At 32.6% G+C, this 24,130-nt stretch overlaps 2 protein-coding genes across 10 annotated transcripts in view; both read right to left on the reverse strand.

Annotated features, from left to right (window-relative positions):
- Positions 1-2,395: 2,395 nt before the first annotated feature.
- On the reverse strand, positions 2,396-18,253 carry GC (gamma-glutamyl carboxylase). Of its 3 annotated transcripts, none has more exons than XM_065352217.1 (10): positions 16,469-18,253; positions 15,456-15,685; positions 15,200-15,355; positions 14,950-15,115; positions 14,686-14,865; positions 14,420-14,583; positions 14,111-14,328; positions 3,320-3,451; positions 2,903-3,233; positions 2,396-2,821 (listed from the first exon to the last, which is right to left on the reverse strand). In XM_065352217.1, exons 2-10 carry the CDS (start codon positions 15,625-15,627, stop codon positions 2,457-2,459), a joined length of 1,884 nt encoding a protein of 627 aa, XP_065208289.1. In that variant the 5' UTR covers positions 15,628-15,685; positions 16,469-18,253; the 3' UTR covers positions 2,396-2,456. The 3 variants fall into 3 exon arrangements, with proteins under 3 accessions (XP_065208289.1, XP_065208287.1, XP_065208288.1); XM_065352215.1 differs by having other exon boundaries at positions 15,456-15,689; XM_065352216.1 differs by having other exon boundaries at positions 15,456-18,253.
- Positions 18,254-21,193: 2,940 nt separating this feature from the next.
- The window catches only part of vn (vein), a 132,075-nt gene continuing 129,138 nt past the window's right edge, over positions 21,194-24,130 (reverse strand). For 4 of the 7 annotated variants that reach the window (XM_065352210.1, XM_065352211.1, XM_065352209.1 and 1 more), the window contains one exon: positions 21,194-21,690. Coding sequence is in view for 2 of the 7 variants with exons in the window: in XM_065352212.1 (XP_065208284.1) it covers positions 21,653-21,690 (38 nt within the window). In the remaining 5 variants the exon portion in view is untranslated. The remainder of the gene's footprint in view (positions 21,691-24,130) is intronic. The other 3 variants (XR_010557133.1, XR_010557134.1, XM_065352213.1) reach the window with 2 other exon arrangements.

The following is a 24,130-nucleotide window of genomic DNA, read 5'->3' on the forward strand; positions in this document are numbered from 1 at the left end:
GTAAAATAGTGTTGAAAAAATTTAAAAAAATTTTTTTTTTTTTTGATATTTCAACAGTTTTTTTATTGTAGTTGAAATAATTTTTTTAGAATTTGATGCAATACTTTTAAATATTATTTATTTTTCAACTTTTGTGCTTTGTATTTTGAAATTTTCTCGTTTCATTTTCAATATTTCTTGCAGTAAGGCCCGATAAACTAACGAAACAAAATAAAGTAACTAGGTATTCGATTTTCGGATTCTGGAAGAAATGAAATTTTACTACTATTGGGATTTTGAAATATAAAGTTTTTTTTTAGGACAACATGAGATTTTTTTCAATTTTAATTGTACCTTAGGTATTAATTTTCATGACATTAAAGGTATTTTATTCTATTTTTTTCTTAATTTAAAGTAACTTTCTGTAAAAATTTGGCAAGTTTCGCTCATTTTGAGTACATATTTTCAAATTTTTTATCCATTTTAAAGAGACTTCTGTAATTTGATAAAGATTTAGATTTGGTAATTTTTATGTGCCAAAAATTTATAATTCTTTGTTTTTTCATTTTAAAACTCTTATTTGAATTTAAAATATAAAAATGGTTGTTTCGCTTTCGACAAAGCAGAAAAAGCCAAAAAATTGCATTTCCTGAAAATCAGCGATACCTATTTTGAGTAAATCAATTTACGTATTTTTTGGAACCACTGAGAATGTAGATTTTTGGAATTGTGTAATTCTATTCAATTTTATGAGGGCTGGAGAGTGATTTTTATTCGTTGTCAATCCAAACATGAATTTTGAAAATGAAAGAAAAGTTCTGAAAAGTATTCAAAATTACCTGATTGAACCCTGAAATTTTTTCGCCTTTATTTTGGACCATTTGACTTACATTGAGGGACTCATTTTTCGAAAAAAAAATACAAATACAAATACGCTCTTTTTTAGTAAAGTTGTTTGCTCAGGTTGTTAAGTATGATTGAGGGAAATATGATCTTATCTATACCTCAACTTTTTGGTCCCAAACTTGAGAAAAGATACTTGAATAAAATTTTTTCATTTCAGCGATGATATGAGAAAAAATTATAAAACCTAAACTAAAAAATTAAATCACATTTTTTTTAAAATTAATTTTTTAATAAAAAATTTTAAATTTATCTTTATTTAAAATTCATTGAGAAGAAGAAAGGAGGGGAAAATGTGAAATTTGTCATCTGTGAAGTACAATTTTCCTCATTTAAGTTACGTAGAGAGGTACCTAGTTTTTTTAGCTTCTTTGTTCGGTATGTCATTTTTTCTGATTTGAAAACTAGTATTTTGTCTGATTAATTGTGGAGAAAAAAATTCCCTTGCTGTTCTCACCTTTTTTTTTTTTATTACAAGATTATTACACCCGTAAAAAATGGGGGTTTGTAAGGTTGATGTTTTTCCCCCCAACTCCTGCTTCATTCTTCCCAGTGCATATTTCTGCATTTAATTGTAATCTTTCTTTGAAAAAAATAACAAAACAGACGATAAGAATTTTTTTGTTCGATAAAATTTTTGTATTCTACTTCGATGCTGATATTTTGTAAGTTATTGATACTTAATCATTGTTTAATGTTTAAATAATTTTGTGAATTTTTCAGATCAGAATTCGTATCATTTTATTATTCTGTTAGTCGCGGGAATTCGCAGCTGTAGTTTGGTTTCTTTCGTGCGCAACTTCCATCGTCGCCTTTGAATTTCCAGGTAGGCTACTGGTGTCTGGAATGTTCTATTGGTTGCATACTGTAGGTAGAAATCAGGCTGCTGAAGTTTTTGTTCATTTGTTGGGAACTGGTCTGACAGGCGTGGAATACTTCGTTTGCTGAAACAGCAATTCTGTAAGTTGGGTTGCCGACTATAAAAACTGAAAAGGCGAAAATACATAATAGTCTTGTTTAATGTAGGTACATAGATTCTTCAAAGTTGCACTCTCTCTCAATATTGCAGAAAAACTGAATCTATAATTGCTCCATTATTGCTGAATTTTGAAAGGAGCTTGAAAAAAATTATTTTCAATTTCTTGCTATCTTAAAAATTAGAAAAGCTGTGATTAATTCATGTTTTCAAGGTGCTCTAGCGTCTTCAATTTCAGACATAGGCTAGATATGAACTTGACCAGTTTTGATTACAGATGTTGGAGCATTTTGTAAATTTAGAGGTAGTTCAAATTTTGTATTTTTCAATTTTCTACGAATTTTACTGCCTTCAATTTTGAGTATAGACAGAATAAATATTACTCGAGTTGTATCGATTTCAATTTTCGAAATGCTCCGCTAAAATCGTTAAATAATCAAAATGGCAAAAAATTGAAACTCATTCCAGAAGCATGTTTTCAATACTACTTTGGCCAACTTTCTGAAAGATGTGTGAATATCGAAGTACAAGAATAAATAACAACAGCATGACTACCTTGTATTTAGAAACAATAATTGCAAAGGTATGGTACCCGGATTCAAGCAAATACAACATTTTCTCTCAAAATAGCCAAAATGGCTTCACCGATTAAATAAATGGAACGATTAATTCCTACAATACGTTTACGAATATCGTTAAACATATTCGAAGTAGATGGATGATCTGGTTCTGGATACTCTCCCATATCCATTAAGGTCTTATTGAAAAATAAATACATATAACACGAGGGTATTTGTGAAACGGTATGAACTTCGTGAAATGTTCTCCTAGGTATATGGTCAGTTTGACTAGTTTCTAGTTCCGAACTTCTATTATTAGGAAATCTGATTCTTACACGACCTTGTAATACTGATAGGGTTACATTGATCAGGGATTCGTCGACGTAGTTTTCCAAATACATTCCTATCAAAAACACAAGCTCATTTTATATTTTAATTTCTCATAAAAGTAGGTTAATTGACAAAAGGTATTATCATTTTATACCTGGGAAATCAGCTACAAAAATGACATCGCTGTAATTAGACGTAGCGTACACTTCGTCTTGTATTTGTTTCATTTTATACCTCCATCCAGATAATTCGGTCATTAATGGCAATACCCAAGGTGTATCTGTAAACGGAGACCATTCAGCTCTCAAAAGATCAACTCTGGGATCGAACATCCTTTGATAAAAACGACCATTCAGCGATGTCCAGACATCTACGTATATCGATATGTTGTGGATGTTCATCTCTTTAAGATTTTTTTCAGCACATTGAGCATATTGGATCAGTGTATCGGGATGTTTGGTCCATTTATCATTTGGAGTCCACTCCTAAAAAACGCAAAAGGGTGAAAAAATTGTCGCAGTTTCAAGTAGAGCTAATTTGTACTTGTGCATGGAATTGAACCCATTTATACCTCTGCATCTAGATAATGAATGTTGCCATTGTTGTGGTCTACTACCTTGACCATTACCATGGACGTTTTCCAAGCATGAACCATCATATCCCAACTGTATCCATATTGACCGGTGGTCCAAGCGTTGTATCCCTGAAAAAAAATGGCTATTGTTTTGAGAACCATGAACCAATCCGGTTTATATTGTCAGTGATTAGCTTCATTGAGCCTTCAAGTTGGTAAAATAGGTGTTTATCGACTCAATTAAATACGAAACGAAAATATTCGAAATAAAACTCATCGAAAAAAAAGTGGACTGTATTTACATACGATACATACAATATTACTGTACAAAACGGCCGAACAGCCGAAAGAGTAAACTTACAGATAAGCTCCCAACTTTACCCGAACATCACCGAATATAACCGAACCGGTTACATTAACATACTCCGCCCGATTGAGGAAAACCTCAATCAAAAAAATGAAAAAAAAAACACAAAAAATTACGATTTCTCAAAAAAATTAATAATAACAATACATGTTACGACTTCGAAAATAAAATAATAAATTTAGGCTATACCTAGTTTATCTTTAACAAAAGTAAGTACTATTAATCAAATTAATCGAGAGAGACAAAAAAATATAAACAAATTTGACGCTAAATTACTTAATCTCAGAACAGATATAAGTACAGTACAAATAAAACGAAAAAAAAAATTACAAAAAAATTGAACAATATTCGGTAAAAATAAGACATAATCGAGCAGGAATTTCAAAAAAATTCGATAAATTTACATCAATTCGAGAAAAAAAACGCAAAAGTTTACAACTAATCGAGGTTAACATTTACAGGTAGGTAAACCAATTTCTGAATGGACGTTCTCTTTTTTGTACCATTCGCCATTCTAATTACTACGTTTCGAACGATACCAGAAGAGTCTGGAAAGACCTCTTCAATAATAGCCATTGGCCACCTCAAATTAGGGACATTTTTATCCGAAACTAAAACAACATCGTCTACTTCGAAGTTTTTCTCTTTACTCTGCCACTTATGGCGAACCTGAAGTTCATTCAAGTAATTCTGATGCCAAGAGACCCAGAAGGAATCTACCACCTGACGCCACAATCGATACCTAGCTTTCAAATTACCTAAACTCGCTTCTGACACAGGTACTTCGGAAAAATCTGCACCAATTAAAAAATGTCCAGGCGAGATCGGAGCAACAAACTCATTAGTTCGTTGATAGCACAAGGGCCTAGAGTTCAAAATCGACTCAACCTTGGCTGCTACACTAGACAATTCGAACAAATTCAAAACCTGGTTTCCAATAGATCGAATGAGGTAAGATTTACCAGCCTTAACAGCACTCTCCCACAGACCACCTTGGTGCGGAGAATGAGGGGCAATGGTACGCCAATCAATACCTTTTTCACCCAAAAATCGATTAATCGAAGGATCGTTTAATAAAACATTTTTTGCACCAATAAAATTGGTAGCATTATCGCTATAGACAATTCGGGGTAAACCTCTTCGAGCAACAAAACGTTCGAGAACACTAAGGAAGGCCTCAGTAGTCAAATCCTCAACAATTTCAATGTGCACTGCACGTATCGCGAAACAAACGAAGAAAACGAGGTATACTTTTATATTTTTATAGGTCCGATGATTCGTACATTTGATGGTAACAGCTCCAGTAAGGTCAACACCTACTACAGAAAAAGGTCGTTGAACTGAAACGCGTTCTTGAGGAAGGTCTCCCATAAATTGTTGACCCAGCTTTCCATCACTTTTACCACAAGGTACACAAAATCGAAATACTTTTTTGAAAACGTGGAAAATATTTCCAATTATCCAAAATCTAGATCGAATATGGTGGTACAAAAAGGACCTACGTGCATGAGCATGCTTTTCATGCACGAACGTAACGTATCTCTCCATAAATCTACAGTTAGCTGGCAAAATTATCGGATGTTTCGTATCATAAGATAGACTAGAATTTTCCAATCTACCTCCTACTCTCATTAGGCCATTGTCATCTAAGAAGACATTGAGAGCTTTCAATCGACTTTTACGAGGAAATTTAACTTTATTTTGCAAACATTGCAATTCAACATCAAATTTTTCTTTTTGAACAAAGCGAATAATTACGAACATGGCCTGTTTCCTCTCACCCGCCGATAAGAATTTCCTATTCTTATCTAACGAAATATCAACGACTAAATTCTCATTACGTTTACCATCAACCAAACCTTTCAATATTCGAATATAACGTAGCCAATAACCAATGGTAGAGAGGATTTTATACAATGAATAATATTTTTCAACGATGTATGCTATAGGCAGATAGGCAAAAACAAGCATACAAGTACGATCAAGTTTCATCTCAGGTACATTATTCAACATAGGCGATACAGTACTAATGTACTTATCATACACTTCGTTATCTGTTAACCAACTCGGACCTTCATACCACATAGAATTAGAGAGAAACGCATTCGAAGATAAACCTCTCGTGCCACAATCGGCAGGGTTTAACTTGGTTTCCACATAAAACCAATTTTCTCGTTTAGTCAAGGCTACAATCTTTACAATTCGATTCGACACAAATTGTTTCAATTTTATAGGATCCAACTTGATCCAGCTCAAAGTTACTTGCGAATCCGAAAACAAATAAAAATTTTCACGATCTATTTTTAATTCCAAACCAATACGAACGATCAATTTTGACAATAATTCAGCTCCTAAAAGCTCCAAACGATGAATATTACTAGTGTTGATAGATTTAATCGGTGCAACGCGCGATTTTGCACACACAAATGAAACAAATATATTACCATTATTATCTATTGATCGAACGTAAATTACTGAGCAATAAGCTCGTTCAGACGCATCACAAAACCCTATTAGCGATCTAGAAACTACATTAACCGAAGTACAATAACAACGAGGAATAGAAAAGGCATGCAACGAGGGTAATTGTTCACGATAATTCATAAATTCGGCCTTTAATTTATCTGAAATATCATCATCCCAGTTTTTTCCCTCAATCCAAAGATCTTGCAACAGAATTTTTGCTCGAATAGTTACAGGTATGAGCATACCAAGTATGTCAAATAATTTCGAAACCTCAGACAAGACAACACGCTTGGTTATCTTCGAGGGTAATTTATCCAAAGTTACAGAAACGCTCAAAGTATCTGGTTCAGGGCTCCAAATTAACCCCAAAACGTAGATAAACGAGCTATCTCCCAAAACTTTCTGTTTTAATGGCTCAATTAATGAACTATCGATGGAACACAAAACCTCAGGCGAATTACTCTGATATTTTCTCAAAGAGAAACCAAAACGATCAAAAGTCGAATGTACAGTTTTCTGAAGCTCAATAGCTTTCTCTACAGTAGGCGCACCAGACATCCAATTGTCCATATAACAGTGCTTTTTTATAGCAGATTCAGCCGCAATAGGCTGCTCAACTTCGATCGAATCACCAATTTTTTCGACACATTTGGTGGCTATAGAAGAGGCAGGGCCTATTCCGTTTGTCAGAGTATTCAATTCACAAATTAAAATTGGTTCATCGCACGAATAACGAAACAAAATATGCTGATAAATTCGATGTTCCTTAGCAATTATAATACACCTATACATTCTAGCCACATCGGCGCATACTCCGATCACATGCTCACGAAATTGATTCACATTAGTCGAAAGTTCAGGTTGTAAAACAGGACCTTGATACAAATGATCATTCAGAGAGGTACCTGATTTATCACAAAACGAAGCATTAAAAACGACACGACTTGAATTTTCCTTCGAAACTAAATGATGAGGCATAAAATATGCTTCGGGATTGGGCTCAGACGAAATTCTGGTCATATGACCCTTTTCTTCATATTCAGCAAAAATTTTACAATACTCATTTTGAGCCTTTTCCGAGCGCCTTCGCTCATTATTAATCAATAACGACCTAGCTCTCTCATATGAGCCATTTAATTTAACGATCGAGGGTTTTATTGGTAAACAAACAACGAATCGACCAGTTTTTTCATCCACCTTGTAGGTTTTTTCAAAATGTTCTTCAAAAATACGATGCTCAACGATTTTTTCACTCAACAAATTTTCGGATTCTGACACTTCGTCAATCGATACAAAACGCTTAAATTGAGCAGATAGCTCCGAATTCGACAAACCACAAAACGAAACCTTTTCAGCCAAAAGTGAACTTTTCAAAGCACCGGAAATAACATATCCAAAGGGACTATCTCTCAGACACAAACCATCGACAAAATATCTCTTCTCAGCAAGAACAAATTCAACATATTCACTTCCGAGAAGTATATCAACATCGTCATAAGGTAAAGTAGACGATTCGGCGAAGTTATGAGGAAAATTCTTAATAATTTCCTGAACATTATTTCGACTCACCTTATAAGGAATTTTATCTATTACTTCAGCATCTATTGATATCTGAAAGTCCGAATACCTTGATCTCAAAATACAACTAGTCACCGAGTTTAACTCAATCGACTTATTCGATATACCAGTTAAAATAGTAGGATGATCATTTTTGGCTATTTTCAATTTCGCACGAGTACAAAATTCACGAGTTATCAACGTAGTTTCAGAACCTAAATCGATTAAAATCCTACCTAATTCTGATCCAAATTTACCCTTTACTTCAACTACTGCAGTCGAAAGAAAGACTGTTTTATTTGTCCCGTGGGTATAACCAACAGTAGCGCCAGAAGCCATATTCACACTTTTTACCTCACCCTCAGGCGGTTTTGGAGGTACACTTGAACCACTCGACCCATTACCACTACCAGACGACGAATCATGAAAATTTTGAGAAATTTCCCTATGCAATAGGGTATGATGTTTACCGTTACATTTAGTACAATTATTACGTTTACAAGAAAATACATTATGATAGGGGTTAACCCTTAAAAGCACGCTCCTAGGAAAAAGTTGTGAAAATTTTTTTTTTGTGATAAACTGTGTTCCATGAGTCTAAGGAACACCAAAAAACCCCCAAAAAAATTTTCGAGCCCATAGGGCAGATTTTATGGAATGTACACTATAGTGTACACTGCGCACGATGCTGAAACTTACTATTGAAGAGTTGTGTACACTAAAGTGTACATTGCGAACGTTGGTATGCGCTATTCAGTTCACAAAAACCTGTTTATTTCATATTTTTCTCCTGAAATACGTACGTACGGCATGTGGTATGGTATATGAGTACATATAAAGTGAAGTTGGTGGCGCGACGAAATGATCAATTAGGGGGGGGGGGGGTCTGAAATTTTGTCAACTTTCTAGTTTCATCAAACACCCCTCCCCCTACCACACCCCTCCACAGATTTTTCCAGCCGATTGGTCAGGTGTGGTTTTAATAAATTTTTTAAGGAAAGTTGGAAGTTAATTTTTATACTCGTATTGTATTCTTGAAAATTTTTGAAAATTTGCACAGTAGAATGAATATTTGTTGTCGCTTCTCTCGGTCAAAAACTGTGAAAAATTTATTAGGTACTCGAAGTACAAAATAACATCATTGAATGCAAATTTGATTTTCATGGCTTCAAATTTTTAGTTTACAGGAAATTATAACATTAAAAAAAATAAGAATAAGACCCGAGCCAGACAACGGCAAAAGCTCTCAAAAATTCACGATTCTTCAGTTTTTAGGACAGCATTTCATGTTTTCAAAAAGAACCAATTTTGGTGAAAATTGAAAATTGTTTACGAATTTTAGATGAAAAATAGGACCTTTTTTTTAGTATTTTAGAAAAAGTTAGAAACTATGGCAGTTTTGAATGGAATGAAGAGACTTTATTTTGGGAAATTTCAGTAAAACAATATTATTTTTGATATTGTGAGAAGTCAATTTTTCTACTGTTGAACCTTGGTCTGCGAATCAAATTTATAATTCAAAAAGTAAAAACTCAGGGTTTTTGAAAATTATTCTTTGATTTTTCCAACTTACACAAATTTTTCCCAACTTTTTCTAATTCACTCAATTACTGCTCCCCCTCTTTGGCAGGCCTCTGATAATTTCATCTTCTAATTCATCCGAAGACAAATTTTCTATGTTGGATTCTCATGGTAAAATAAATGCCAAATCCCATTTTCTTTTCAAATTTTTGAGCTAAAGCAGTTCTTGGGATTTCCTAAGTTCTACTCTACTTGACACTACTCACTATCAGAATATCAAAATACAACTCGTAAATAATCTAGATTGGTTCTCTTCAAAAATACGCAGTCTATAGCTATCAAATGTCCTATGAGTAGATACTGACCGCGTCATTTTTTTCCAAATGGGATAAAAATAACTGTTTCTTTAAGAATTCGGCTCTCTACTCATTCTATTCCAAACATGGGGTAATAAAATTGGTTTTATTGTTCACAAATACTAGCGCCAGAGTCGTAGACGAACGTGACAAATACAATGTACAACAGATTTCAAGGATACCATCGTGCGCGGTGTACACTATAATGCACATTCAATTCCGGTTGTAATATACTCTGTCATTCGCAACGTACACTATAGTGTACATCAACTTTCAGCTTCAATTATGAAAAGCTGGAGTGATCAAATAAAAAGTTGACTTCTTCCTAGTAAATAGGAGACCTTTCTTTAATAAATCCACACTTTGAAAAATTTCAGAAGTTTTTCTCATTTTGTCAGATTATAATTTAAAAATGTCTATTTTGATGCAATAGAAAAAACTGAAACACACAAACTTTGAACTTGCATAAAAAGTTTATATTTCAAAAAAATGGTTTGAAATTTCAATTCTAGGCGTGGAAAGGTTTGTAATAATTATTAGTGAAATGAAAATTCGAAACCGGCCCATAGAAAAAATTACAAAAATTCCCAAAGTGTGTGTACACTATAGTGTACGTTGCGACGTTTAGGGTTAAAACACTTCAAACATAATTTGTTCATTTTTACAAAATCAAACCTATCACTAACGGATTTATTTTTAAATACCTGGCATTGATTTAAATAATGATTATCATCACAAACTGAACATTTCGGAGCACTCGGACCATTCGAAGATTTGGCTGCTGCTGATAATTTCTTTTCAGGAACCGACGATGATTTTCCTTTTGGACCAGAGTCCTTGGTCGACGATTTCGATGCATCCGACGAATTGCTTGCAGCTGATGACGTTTCATACGAAAAACTTCGATTGATTAAAAAACGAGCCAACGAATCGAACGATGGGTAGACAGAATAGTCGTGGTTAGAGTTTTCCCAATCAGTTCTTAATTTTTCAGAGATTTTTCTCGACACTAAAAATGCTACTAAGGGCGACATTTCTTCGATATTTATTCCGCAAACCTGCAAACCGCGTAACGCTCGTTTAACTTTTTCCACCGCTTCCCGAATGGACGAATTTTTTATGCTAGGCATATCCACCAAGTTGGCAAAGTGTTCCGCAATTATTCGGCGTTGATTGAAATAAGTATCATACAGATTTTTAAAAGTGGCTCTATAAAGATTGCCATCATTTCCGATATCTTGGAGAAGAGTTTCAGCTCCTTTTCCCATAGCTCTTTTTAACAAGTATAATTTTTCAAAGTCACTGAAACTTTCGTTTTTATCCACGATGCTGGAGAATTCAAAATACCAGTCAGGAAAATTAGCAAAACTTCCGTCGAACTTTGGAACTGGAACGTCTTGTAATTTAACTATCGGATTACGAACCGAGTCAGAGAACGAAATATTTTGAACAGATCGACGAGGCGAACCTCCCATGGTATTTATTTTTTCTCGAATTAATTTTAACTTGCCAACCATATCATAATAATATAATCTCATGTCATCATGAAACTCACATACTTTAGCTTCTTCAGCTTCGAGGGTTTCATCAGTAGCTTCGATATAATCCAACAATTGAGCATCAAGACTCGCGATTTCGTTCAAGGCACTATTCCAGGATTCCAAATGAGCCTCCAATGCGGTAGCTATAGTCAATGATGGTGTTTTTTCAATTAAATCCGATATGGTAGCCCGTTCTTTTTCACAGTAGCGAACGAACGACCTTTTTGATTGTTCCAATTTATCTTTTTCTTCGGCTCGTTTTTGCGCCAAAGCTTCAGCTTTCTTGGCGGCATCTCCGGCACCCATCACGAACAACAAATTAACGAATTTTTACGACAAAACAAACGAAACTATCGAAAAACGAACTTTTCTCACGAAATTCATAATTTAAATTCGACCAGATCTTTATGACGATCCGGCTCGGAGGACCATAATGTTTATCGACTCAATTAAATACGAAACGAAAATATTCGAAATAAAACTCATCGAAAAAAAAGTGGACTGTATTTACATACGATACATACAATATTACTGTACAAAACGGCCGAACAGCCGAAAGAGTAAACTTACAGATAAGCTCCCAACTTTACCCGAACATCACCGAATATAACCGAACCGGTTACATTAACAATAGGTATCGATTAATAAAATTTCAGAATTTTCATGTTCCTGTTTCACAAAATTACAAAAAAAAAACTATTCCTTCAAGTCCAAAAGCTTATTTTGAAAATGAAATAGACAATTTTGAGTGATTCTAAAAAAACAGCAACCTCACAAGCCAAATCTAAAAACTCCCTATTTTACAGGTGTAATAATCTTGTAATTATAAACACCCTCAAAACAAAAGAAAAAAAATAGGTAGACTAAAATAATTATGTAAAAATATTTACTTATTCCAGCGATCTAGAAATTCCCAGCATTAGATTGGCTCTTATTTTTTAATTTTAATTCTGAATTTTACCTATGAATTTTTTTGTTTAGCATTGGAAATTCTCATAAGTGAGGAAGATCCTTGACAAAATATGTATATGCCCCATAGTGGATTGTTTCTGCTTCAAAATCTGAAAGTACGAGTAGGTATAATAAATTTTCCACTTGGAAGGATGATGCTCGAAAAAAGTTGCTAAGGGATGAGGGCTAATCTCTTCAAATATATAATTATTAAGAAAGAAATTAATTTTACAAGTTGCAATTTTGTTTAAATGCTACTTCGAAATTTATAAAATTGCCTCTTCAATAGGTACTTAAGGTGTGTTTTAACTTGACTGTCACTCTCTAAATCTATAAATAATTAGGACAAAACCAAGCTAGATCGAAAGAACATGTCTTGAAAGCTTCCCAATCAAAATTTCAAAAGCTGAAGTTGATTTTTAGATTTTTGATGACTTTTCGAAAATTAAAAACAAAAACAAAAAAGTTGCTTTCATAATGATTTTATTTAATTTTTACTGTTTTTTTTTTTTTTAACCTGAGCGAACAATTGGGTACCTACTTTATTACACCCCTTCTCCCTCTCTGACTTCGAAATGTACAATTTTAGGCTAATCGAAGCTTTCAGTGAGTTTTAAATTTTCTCCAGAAACATCAAATTGCTCTGAAAGTGTCAAACATGAATTTTAATTCATTTTTTCAAATGGCACTCCTGAAATTTGGTAGCATAACTGTACTTAAAATGATTGAGAGGGTGTTCAATGAGCACCTACCGAGAGTTATAGGCTTTGTAGTTAATTTTTTCCACTTCCAGATTTCTAGGTCGATTAAAAATTTCTGGAGAAAATTTAAAACTGGCTGGAAGCTCCAAAACAGACTAAAACTGATAGTTTTCAAAGTGAAAGGAAGGTAGGATTGAAATAAAGTAAATAATTATTCGCTCAGATTATTTTTTTTTTGGAAAAAAATCCTAAAAATTGGAAAATTATCATAAAAGAGCTTTTTTGAATTTTTTAAATTTTCAAAAATTCACTAAAATTTCAAAATTCAACTTTCGGGTTTGAAATTTATTTTTTTGGGGGGGGGAGAGGGGTTATAACTTTGCGTTTTCGATCTACCTCAAGTTTCGATCAAATTTCGATCAAATTGGAGGCTGCTAATTCAAAATTCTCTTTCGTGAGTCTTGATGGAGTAGAAAACTCTCCAATCAATTCACGAAATGCCTTTTCTTCGAGATAAAAAGTTCTAAAAGATTTTTTTAACACTTCTGAAATGTTGAGAATTTTTTCATTATTTTTTATGATTTTTTTGGGGGAGGAAGGGAAGACGGTTTTTTTCCTCAGCTCAAATTTATTTGCACGAGTCAAAATATATTTTGAATTTTCTAGTCTGTTTGCTAGATTTTTCTCTAGAATGAGTTTTGAAGTGAAATTTTTCAATTTTTTTTTTTGTTTAGAATTTATGAAGTTAGACATGAAAATCCTACCCATTTTATCCACCTTTCAGTTACGGGGTTAGAACATGTTCTTTCGATCAAATTGGAGGCTGCTGGTTTAAATCTGGGGGGGGGTGGAAGACTCGAATCAAATCATGGAATGCCTTTAAATTCGAGTTGAAAAAGCTCTAAACGATTTTTTGAAGGCTTCTAAAAGGTTGGGAATTTTTTAACATAGCTATTCATTGTTTATGATTTTTCTATGGGAGGGGGGGGAGTTGATTTCCTTAGCAGAAATTTATTTGTACCAGTCAAAATATATTTCGAATTTTCTGGCCCATTTCTAGACTTTTGTTATTATTATTTTTTAAAAATACCTAACCTTATTTTGAATTTGAACAATTTTTGACAGAATTTTCTCAAAGTGGGAGTTTTAAAGTGAAATCGCATTCATTTTTTCCTAGAATTTCATAAAATTAGACATAAAAATCAGATTAAGATCAAGTGCAAAAACTTTGAAATTTCTCCTACTTAAGAAAAGTTATAAATCGATCAATTTACAGACTACGAGTCTAGATAATTATTTTGTCTAATTACCTGTTTCAGTTCAATTACCTTGGTAATAGAATGAGAAAATGGCATAAACAATTGCCAGAACACATAGAACGTAATACCGACCACAACTACACATTTCTTCGCTTTGGATACCTTCATCTTTTCCATATCACTCGAGGTTGGTTTCGATTTCCTAGTGACCTTGTGTAGTAATTTTCTAGGCCAGTCAAGGTCACAAAAAATAAACATTGTGGCCAGTCCGACATAAGGAAACATACCTAAACATTAGGAAAAAAATTCCAATAATTTCATTCGTATACGATATTTTTCTGCTTCAAAAATCACTTTTTATGTAGTTATCGTACTCACCTATATTAAACATCCTCGAATTCATCGTATGAAACAGAAATAGAAAAAATAAAGTTGCCGGTCTAGTTTTCTTGAACTGTAGTCCAAATCCAGCAAAAGCATCGATTAAGAAGCCTGTTATGTGTATGATCCAGAAATCGATCTGTCTATTGGTGAGGAAAATTCTAAAATTGAGAGAACGTTTATCATTCCGAGTTGTTGGATTTTTCTGTGAGTGGATGTACCTACATCATGGTCAAATTATAGGTAAACATAGGAAGGTTTACTTGAACGGTGTGAAAATCCAATGATGGGATAAATGCTCCATCGAGTGTCCTGCCAGCCAATCGAAGTCTACTTTCTTCACAGCTGCCATGAAATATAAAATGAATACTTGGTAGCGTAGAAGGAAGTAATTCCAAAATGGTGGATTTTTTGGAGCTCTGCCTTGGTATTGATCTATAGACCTGTGAAGAGGTGACACAGTTTTCAAGTTTTGGAATTTTTGGAAAATATAATGACGAATTTGTGCTTGAAAAGTACCTACTTACCAAGTTGCATTAGCGTCTGTAAAAAATAATAAAATGGATATCAAACCGAATAAATAAGTATGGTTGTTCCAGTGGGACTTATCTAGCAGCACGATGTACCAGTAGGGGATCACAAAAGCTAGGCAGCTTTTTCGAAAGTGATATCCTAGTGCTATTCCAATGGTGCCTAAAATCAAATGAAATATGTATTGTGAAAGCGAGAGTATAAAAAATTGTATAGTAGGTATAATTTGGTTGAAAATCGTCTCACCCAGCCACATTATTAAGTATACTATACACATCCAGTTGTAAGGAAGTGGCCTCAATGAATGAATTAATGGAAAATGGCATAATTTTGGATCACCCCATCTTTTGTCCACTGCTGCCAATTGTCTTTCGTGTGGTATATCCAACATCATCAAGATTCCTGTCGATAAAAGTAGTGATTTGTTAAGCTACTATTTTGAGTAGTCTTCAGTAGGAAGGTATCTAAGATTTGTTTGTATCATGAAGTGAAAATGACTTACCGAATGATATCCTGAAGAAAGCTATTGAACTGGGATCTGTGGGTTCGAATAAAAGCTCGATCCATGATTTGACACGTTCTTTGATCTTACATAAATTCAGACATCCGCATTTATTCTCGATGGGATTGTTGATTTCCTTCGAAGTATCATTCGTCTCTTCTGTATTATCCATGGAGTTACTTTTCAGCGCATATGATATTCTGAGTTGTTAGAAATTGCTTTCTGCCATTCTGTCTTTGGAAAATTTACATGGAAATCAACAAAAGTAGTGTTAGAATGAGGCAGGATGATCACAGAAAATTTTTGAGGACCACTGTAAAAATTTTAACGAAGTAGGTAGATATTCTTTTCAAAGTTAGTAGAAAAATAATCAACATTTGGCCCCTCAATCAATATTTGACACTTCACCTTGCATATTCTTAATTCTGGTAGGTCTAGATTGAGAATCATCCCCCCCCCCTCAACCACAACAAAAATATAAAATAAAAACAAAAATTTAGAATACGATCAACTTTTTAAAAAATTCAAATCTTGAAAATAACCAAAAAACATTTCGAAATTAATGATTTTACAGCATTTTAAAATATTTCTTTGATGTTTTTGTAGGTATGTACTTTTTGCTCACGTTTTGTTGTTTTTAAATCGTATTTTCACCAGATTTTTTGTTATTTTCTGATCACTTTTGCAATATTTCCAATAGTTTTTTTTTTTTTTTTTTTTTTTTAAATTTAAAATTACATTTTGGTATTTTTTTATTCAACATTTTGTTTCATTTTGCGTTACAAATGCTTTAAAAATTATTCCATCCACATGTTTTTCAAATTTATATTTTTCAGAATTTTTTTTTTTTTTTGGATGTTTGTAATTACTTGATTATTACACCCGTCGTGTGAGATTTTATATGGAGTTGTAATTGTTTGAAGTTTTATAAAAATCATACGTAGTCAAGAAAAAAAGGTATATCATATTCGATTTTTTTGAAGCATATTACGAAAATGAAAAAATTGACTTACCACTTCTGCATCCGTGAGACCGACAAATGAGAAAATTTCGCCTACGACTCGTTACTAAATATATATAAGATACGAGTAATAGATACCTACGCTGGCGTCTTCATTGTTTCATCTCGAGTGAAATAATTTTATTGGCGTGTAATTTACATATTGATGTTATCGTTTAATTAAGTGTCAAATCCTCAACTTATTATTTTCACCAGTTATTTATATTATGTATTTGTGTTGGATGATTAAATTCAAAAACGTCAAATCGTATATTTAGGCCATCTGAATTTTTAGCCTTGGAAAATTTTAGCAAAATTTTCATCAACTATTATCGCTGTCTTTTATAGGAAAGCCTCGTTTGATTGAAAGATTTATTTTTTTTCTTTACTTCAATCAGTTTTTAGAAATGTGTTGAAGTGATTTTATTTATGTAAGTACAATTGGTGATTTTCATTGTTTAGTGAATTAATATTTAGTCCTTGTTTTTGCATCTTACTTAGCCGATTGTGGCTTCAATCAAGTGCATTGAGAGGTCCATTGTTACCAAACTGTTGTATTGTGAGCCAATTGTGTTTGTATTTTGCGACACTTTTGGCATCTGGATGGGAATTTTTTAAGGTACCTTTAATTCTATCAATAACATGGATTGAATATTTGGGAGGCTCATTATGAGATACATGAGGCTTGTATTGAAAAAGTAAGTCAATATTCAAAATGAGCACCTTTGAAAATCCAACCAATCATAGGTCACTTGACGTTTTCCCCTTATTTCGAAATTTGGAAGTTCATTCATTGCTGAGCTAAATGCGGTTTGTATCACAAAAATTAATTGCTGGAAATCAGCGCTACCTATTGAAAACACAGAAAATAATAAGTACATAATTATGTCACATGATTTGTGTCAACTCAATTTGGGCCATTTTTAAGAAACCAAGGTACAGTACTACTCAGGTATCACTTGGATACCTTGCTTGATGGTACCTCGGTGGTACCTGAGTGGTACATGGTACATCCTTGGTACTGGGGTGGTACCTCGGTGGTACCTTGGTGGTATCTGAGTGCTGGTTTGGTACCTGAGTGGTACTTTGGTAGTACCTGAGTGGTACTAGGGTATTTTGAGATTGGGTTTCAGTTTTGGGATCAAAATTTATTCATTTTTTCAAGATTGGATTTGTTATTCAGTTTTGTTCTAAATTTTTATTTCATTTTTGGGATTGGTAGTGGTATTGAAAAAATTGTTTTGGTTCTGGGTAGAGCTGAAAACGGTACTCGCTAACAGCAGGTAACTACTGTACCCGTACTGTAAATTCTTGCTACTCGCCAGTAGCTGGTATCAAGTTGAAAAAAATGTCACACCAGTTCATATTGTAACTGGTAGCATGTTGTATGCGTAGCGGGTGTACTGGCATGACGTCATCATTGCCAACAATCACTGTCACACGTCAATCACACATACAAACCACAAGTATCAAAGTGTAACTCCTCCCACTTACACATCATCAAATTTTGGGATGCGTGCGCAGACTAAGTGCGAAATTGATCGGGTTTTTTGCTCACTATACGCTACTATCTTCAAATTTTGGGGTGTGTGCGCAGACTCAGTGCAAAAATGATCGGGTTGTGCTCGATATACGCTACTATCTGTACCCGAATCAACTCGTTACATCCACCAGCGGGTTTAGCCGGTATTTTAACCAGATACTGATAAGCGGGTATTGTAACCGTTTTCAGCTCTGGTTCTGGGATGAATTGATTCCCATTTTGGGATTTCCATTTCAACCAATTTCAAGCCCAAATTGACAAATGGACCCTGCAAGGGGTTTAAAAAATGGGAGGCTTTGACATGGCCGACATGGGGAATAATAGGGTAGGTCGGAAAAAAATGTAGGTCTCGGAATTTTCTGAAATTCACATTTATGTGGTTCCTTTTGAGTTGAAACCACCCCCAAAAAAAATTTAGCCCCCCCGCGGCACCATGGGGCTGAGCCACGTGTCCTCAAAAGTGGGGCCATTTTAGCTAAAAATTCACGTTTTTCAGGTTTAAAGCTCCAAAATCTATTTTTAAAATTTACGGGTAGCACTCAATTTCCTGATTGGCAAAAATTTGAAAAATATGACTGTCATTTTCCCAGTCATAACCCGAGTCACATTAGTTCCGTTTCGTGGTCAGAAATGACAACCAATCAGAAAGCAATAAAATACAATATGGCGGCTTCCTCTTTGGAACACAATTAAGACCAGTCAGATCACCAGTCATATCACCACTCAGTTTTGTTTTTTCTGACTACTTTTTGGTGAATTTTTTTTTAAATGGTAAGGTAAATAAATATTCAAAGTCCACTTTTTATGAGCAATGTGGTAAATTATCGGTTTTGGCTCAAATATGCACTATTTGGAACTCAAAATTGGACCCATTCGCCAATAATCACAGTTGTCATATCCCCAGTCAGAAGCCCAGTCACATTAGTTCCGTTTTGTCGTCAGATTCGTTCAGTAGTCATATTCCCAGTCAGATTTAAAAATCTGACAGCACAAATTGCCAATCGGGGTAGAGTTTGAGATGCTGAATCTCCCTGTGGGGTTCGTTTTACAAGTCCTTGAAAGTACAACAATTGCTGATTTTAAGGTGTCGGGAAAACGTTTCCGCAAATTTATGCCCAAATGGTGTTTTGTGGGGGGGACATATCGATGTAGTAAGTTGTATATATAGTCGAGGGGTTAAATTTAGAATCATCAATATGCCCTCAGATTGCGGATAGGGTACTTAATTCAACTTTTGTACAACATTTTAGGATTTCATCAATTTGAAAATTTCATCAAATTGCTTCTACCTACTTTTTTCATGTTTTCAAAAAAAATTTCATTTCATTTTTTAAAAATTCAATTTTGATTGACATATGTATCTTGGAAGTAAGTACACAAAACCTTTTGAGAATAATTTTACTTGAATCAAAAAAAAGTCCTGGGAACATTTCGCTCATTTTCAATCAAAATTTGCCTCTTTTACACTCGAAAAAATGATACCAATGTTGAGACCTTGTCGAGACAAAAAATGAAGGAGAGACGACAGTCGATTTTGATATCAACTTCTCACTCGTCATGTACCGACATTGGTGTTGACAAATGTCATGTTAACAAGTGACGGATTAGGGATCTCGTCTTTTCCATTGACTTTAGCAGAGTGATGTTTCTAGATCTTGGAGAGATGTTCAATTCATCTGCTAAAATTCTCAAAGAGAGTGGTTTTGTTACAATATCATACAAATATCATTAATTTGTATCAGAAACAAGATTGTACTAAGAACAGAACCTTGAGGAACTCCATTTTCTATTTCAAAGGATTTTGAGTAAGTGTTATCTAGGTGGACTCTAAAAGTACGATTAACCAGAATTATTTTCCTAAACTTCTAAATGGTTGCCTCAAAATGACGTAAGAGAAAAAAATCAGAAAATTATAAATGAGAGCATTGGTAAATAATAAGAGAATAACAATAGGTATAGATAAAACAAGAATAATTAAACGAAAATTGATATAAAATGAAAAGGGAGTCGGAAGAGAATCACAAAGAAAAGAGAAGTAGCCCAGATAAAATTATGAAAATAATAAACTATGAGGTACATATGAGGTATAGACATACCACCAAATATACCGCCAATCGCCATCTAACTAATTTAGTTATTTCTTGCTGTTTATTTTTTGTTCCTTCCGCAGGTACCAAAATATTATTGTATTCTAAACAAAACACCCTGCTGCCCATTTGCCTTGGTTTACCTGTTCGCCAAAAATATGCACACCTGCTGCTTGGGTTGTAAATGTTTACGACTAGGGAGGTCATAAAACCTTTACAATACCTTTTGTATTGGTGTGAAAATTCTTATAAATAACCAGAGTTGGAATTATTTTGAATCATTATTAGATCTTATTTTCACTTGAGAACATATTAAGACTTTTTTTTTGGTGTGATGTTGTCTTGTCTTGGGTAGCCTCGCCTTATTTATTTTCTTTCTCTGGTACATCTCATCAAGCCATCACTTGCTGTTGTCGCTATATTGCTGGTACAGTGTTTTGAAAATGGATTTCGATATGGACTCCATTCTGTACTCTTTCCAAGAGTATATTGTTGCCTATTTGTATATTTACTCTTGGATTGTTATATTCTATATAGTTTTTATTAATTATATTGTAATTACGATTATTTCTTACACGCTTGCTTATATTTTCACGGAGCATTTGATGGATCGTTTCAATCCATTAATTTATTTTCTATAAACTAGAATATGTTTCAATTACCTATGCCAATTTTAATAGTTTTAAGTATTATTTTTAAGTTTGCATACGAATAATTATGGTGTTTATTTTTAAAGGAATTCCTGCTTTTAATGTAATTTTTCCATGGAGAAATTGAATGAATATCATTGGATCGTTTAAAATAGTCTTTTCATAGCAATTAAAGTGAGTACATTGGCCTTTCTTAGGAAAGTGTGCATTTCTTCAACTAAATAAGTACCTATCTGATTAAATTGTTACTACTCTGTTTCAGATCCCAGAAATCTCAGCTTGAGTAATGGATCGTTTGAAATGTCTTCTCATTACTAGTGAAGTGAGTGCAATTTGTCTCTCTCACAGTAAAGTGTGTATTTCAACTACTTAATTAAATTATTACAACTCATTTCCAAATCTCAGAATCCCACCCTGATACCCTCCAATAACCACAATAAATAATGAAAAAAAGCAGATGGAATGTCAAACGTGTATTTAAACATGTAACAAATTTAAATAGCAATACAATCGTTATTTAATCGAGCTATTGTTTTACAAAAAAAAAAGAAGAAGAAAAATTAAAACAGTCGTAAGTAAAATTTTTCACATTATATACATCAATAAATGCAGATTATTCTTAAAATTCTCTATGTATATAGCGAAGAGAAACATAAAAGAGAGAAAGAAAAAGAGAGAGAGAAAAAGAAAAAAAAACAAAAAAAGAAAAAAAAATTAAAACTAAATCAGTCATTAAGACAAGGTAATCTTAATTTTTCAAGACGCCATTTCGTGCTTCATTCAACACCTACACATATAAAGCAACATTTAAATATATACATTGTGCAATGCAACAGAAAGAAACAAAAAATAGTGCGGTATATTTACTTTTAACGATGACATGGAGTGCCTTTGGATTTCTCAATTTATTTTATTGGTCATGTATTATGCTCGTAAATTATTAGTAATTCTAGGTCTGAAAAGAAATGGCCAAGTTTCAGAAAAAAATTCTATGTAATTGTAAATTTTAGATGTCTTTAAGATAAGTACTATGTACATAGTAGCACTGGTTGTATTGTTTTGGGACCAACAGGAGAGAATATGACGCTCGTTAAAAGTAAAATTGCGAAAGCTTTTTTTATTTTAATGGCAGACTATTTTATACTGGTTTACAAAATACAACTACAAGTTCCCGTCAGCTTTTGAACCTAGTTTAGGTATTTTTTTGTTTGGTAATGTATTAAATATGCGCTGAGTATAGGCAACTTCTTTAAAGCATGTGTGTTGCAGGTTGTCTATTGCAGACCTTTTTTTTGAACATGTGTTATTTTTGCTGATGAACAAATGGCGAGGATTTTGGTGTTAGTCACAATACAGAAGATATTAGCAGGTAATTGGTTATCACAACTAGTTTATATGCATGCAGATTAGATCAGAAAAGCATTTCGAGGCTTGGATTGCATTTTTTTTCGATGGCTTTAAAGTTTAAAGCAGTTAGAATGTTTGAAATTACGAATTTTGACTAATTTTTTTGGATATTTTTCTATTTTATTTAAGAAATCTAAAATGTTTGAGATTTTTATTATAAATTATTCATTTGTGATTTTTAACCCGGATGAAGCTAAATAAAAAAAAAATATTGATTTAAAAATGAAATGTTGCATTAAACTCATTTGAAAAATTTCTCACTTTGGATTAAAAGTTACTGTTTCTAATCGAAAAACATCCACAAAAAATATTCATTCCTGAAGTCATCCAATTGGTTTTTTAAATTTAAAGAAAGTGCTATTATGACCTTAATTCTCCGTCATTTTTTTTTCAAAAATTGAAGAACATTTCATACTCAACTCAAGTGAGTCAAAATTGTACCTATTTTTCGAATTCAAAATTCTATGGAGAATTCAATTAACTTACGGAATTTTCGCCAAAAAATCATTCCTAAGTCATTTTTCATTCAAAAGTTGAAAATCGTGATTTTAAAAAAAAATGGTATTTTTTTTTAACATTCTTTAGATAAGTAAGAAGTTTTACTTGTGAAAGATGATCATTTTTGACGTGGAAATTGTGAAAAATTTCATTGTTTTTTTTTTAAATTATAAAAACGCCAGAAAACTGTAAAAAATATCATTACTTTTTTGAGAAAGTAGGTAACCAAAAATGATTGAGAATTTACAAAAGAAAAAGCAAAAAAAATACAAAAAGATCTTGATCAAAAGTCTTTTTTTATTAAAAAGTTGATGTAATAAATTTCAAATAAAAAAGCCCAAAAATTATTTTTTTTTTGCCAAAATCACTACGTTTTGCTGAAATTTTTTCACCAAAAAACTGCAGAAAAGTATTTGATTACTTTTTTTAAAAAATTCAATTTCAATCGAAAAATTCACTCATTTAGAGTTTTCTTTTTTTACTTTTTTACAAGATGCTTTATTTTGATTTAAGTATTTGAATTTAAAATCATTCAAAAAATCTTTTTGGCAAAAAATAAATAAAATTTTAAAAACGAAATGTCATTAAAACATTCTTTTGAAAAAAAAACTTCGTAATGAGTAAACTTGATTTTGAAAATTTTTTGTCATTCCAAATCATGTAGGGAATATTGTTGATTAGAAAAATTGTGTGGGGGGGGGAAGTCATGCATTTTTATTGAAAGGTCAAGAAGTCACATTTTTAAATAAAAAGTCATAAAAAACCGAAATCTTTCAATTAAAAAAATAAAATTTTCTCTTAGAATTAAGGTACTTTTAAAGCAGTGTTGGGGATTCAAATTTATGCAGGGAATATTTTAGGTCAAAAATCCGAAAAAAAAGTCATGCACTTTTTATTCAAAAGTCAGAAGCGACAAGTGACATTTTAAATTTGCTAAAACATTTTTTTTATTTTTTTTATTTTTCTGAAAATCAACTTTCAATTAATTATGAACTCAAACATGACTTTTTTTCACCAAAAAAACTGCAAAAAAAGTGATCACAGATGGTTATAAAAGTCACTACATTAATTTAGAAAAGTTATGAAGACATTGATTTGTTTTTTCAAAAATTGAATTTCTCAAAATATAAATTTTTTCACAAAAATAAATACTCAATTTTTTCATATCATTTTTTTTTCAGAAAATAGCCTCGCTTTACAAAACTTTTAGCAATTCAATATCATTCAAAAATTCTTTCTGGTAAAAAAAATGAAAAAATTTTCATTTATTTTCATTTAAACTTCAAGAAGTGGTATTCAAGCATTTTGAATTGAAAAGAAAATCGTATAAAAATTCGATTGTTGAATTTTTAAAGCATTTTTTATATTCCAAGAAATCATTTCAGCATAAAAGGACAATTTAGACAGAAAGTAAAACATTTGAACTGAAAAATAAAAAATGAACATTTTTTCAGAAGATGGAAATGCATAAAAATGACAATTTCGACAAA

Source organism: Planococcus citri, chromosome 2 (assembly GCF_950023065.1).
Source record: "Planococcus citri chromosome 2, ihPlaCitr1.1, whole genome shotgun sequence".
Classification (NCBI taxonomy): Eukaryota; Metazoa; Arthropoda; class Insecta; order Hemiptera; family Pseudococcidae; genus Planococcus; species Planococcus citri.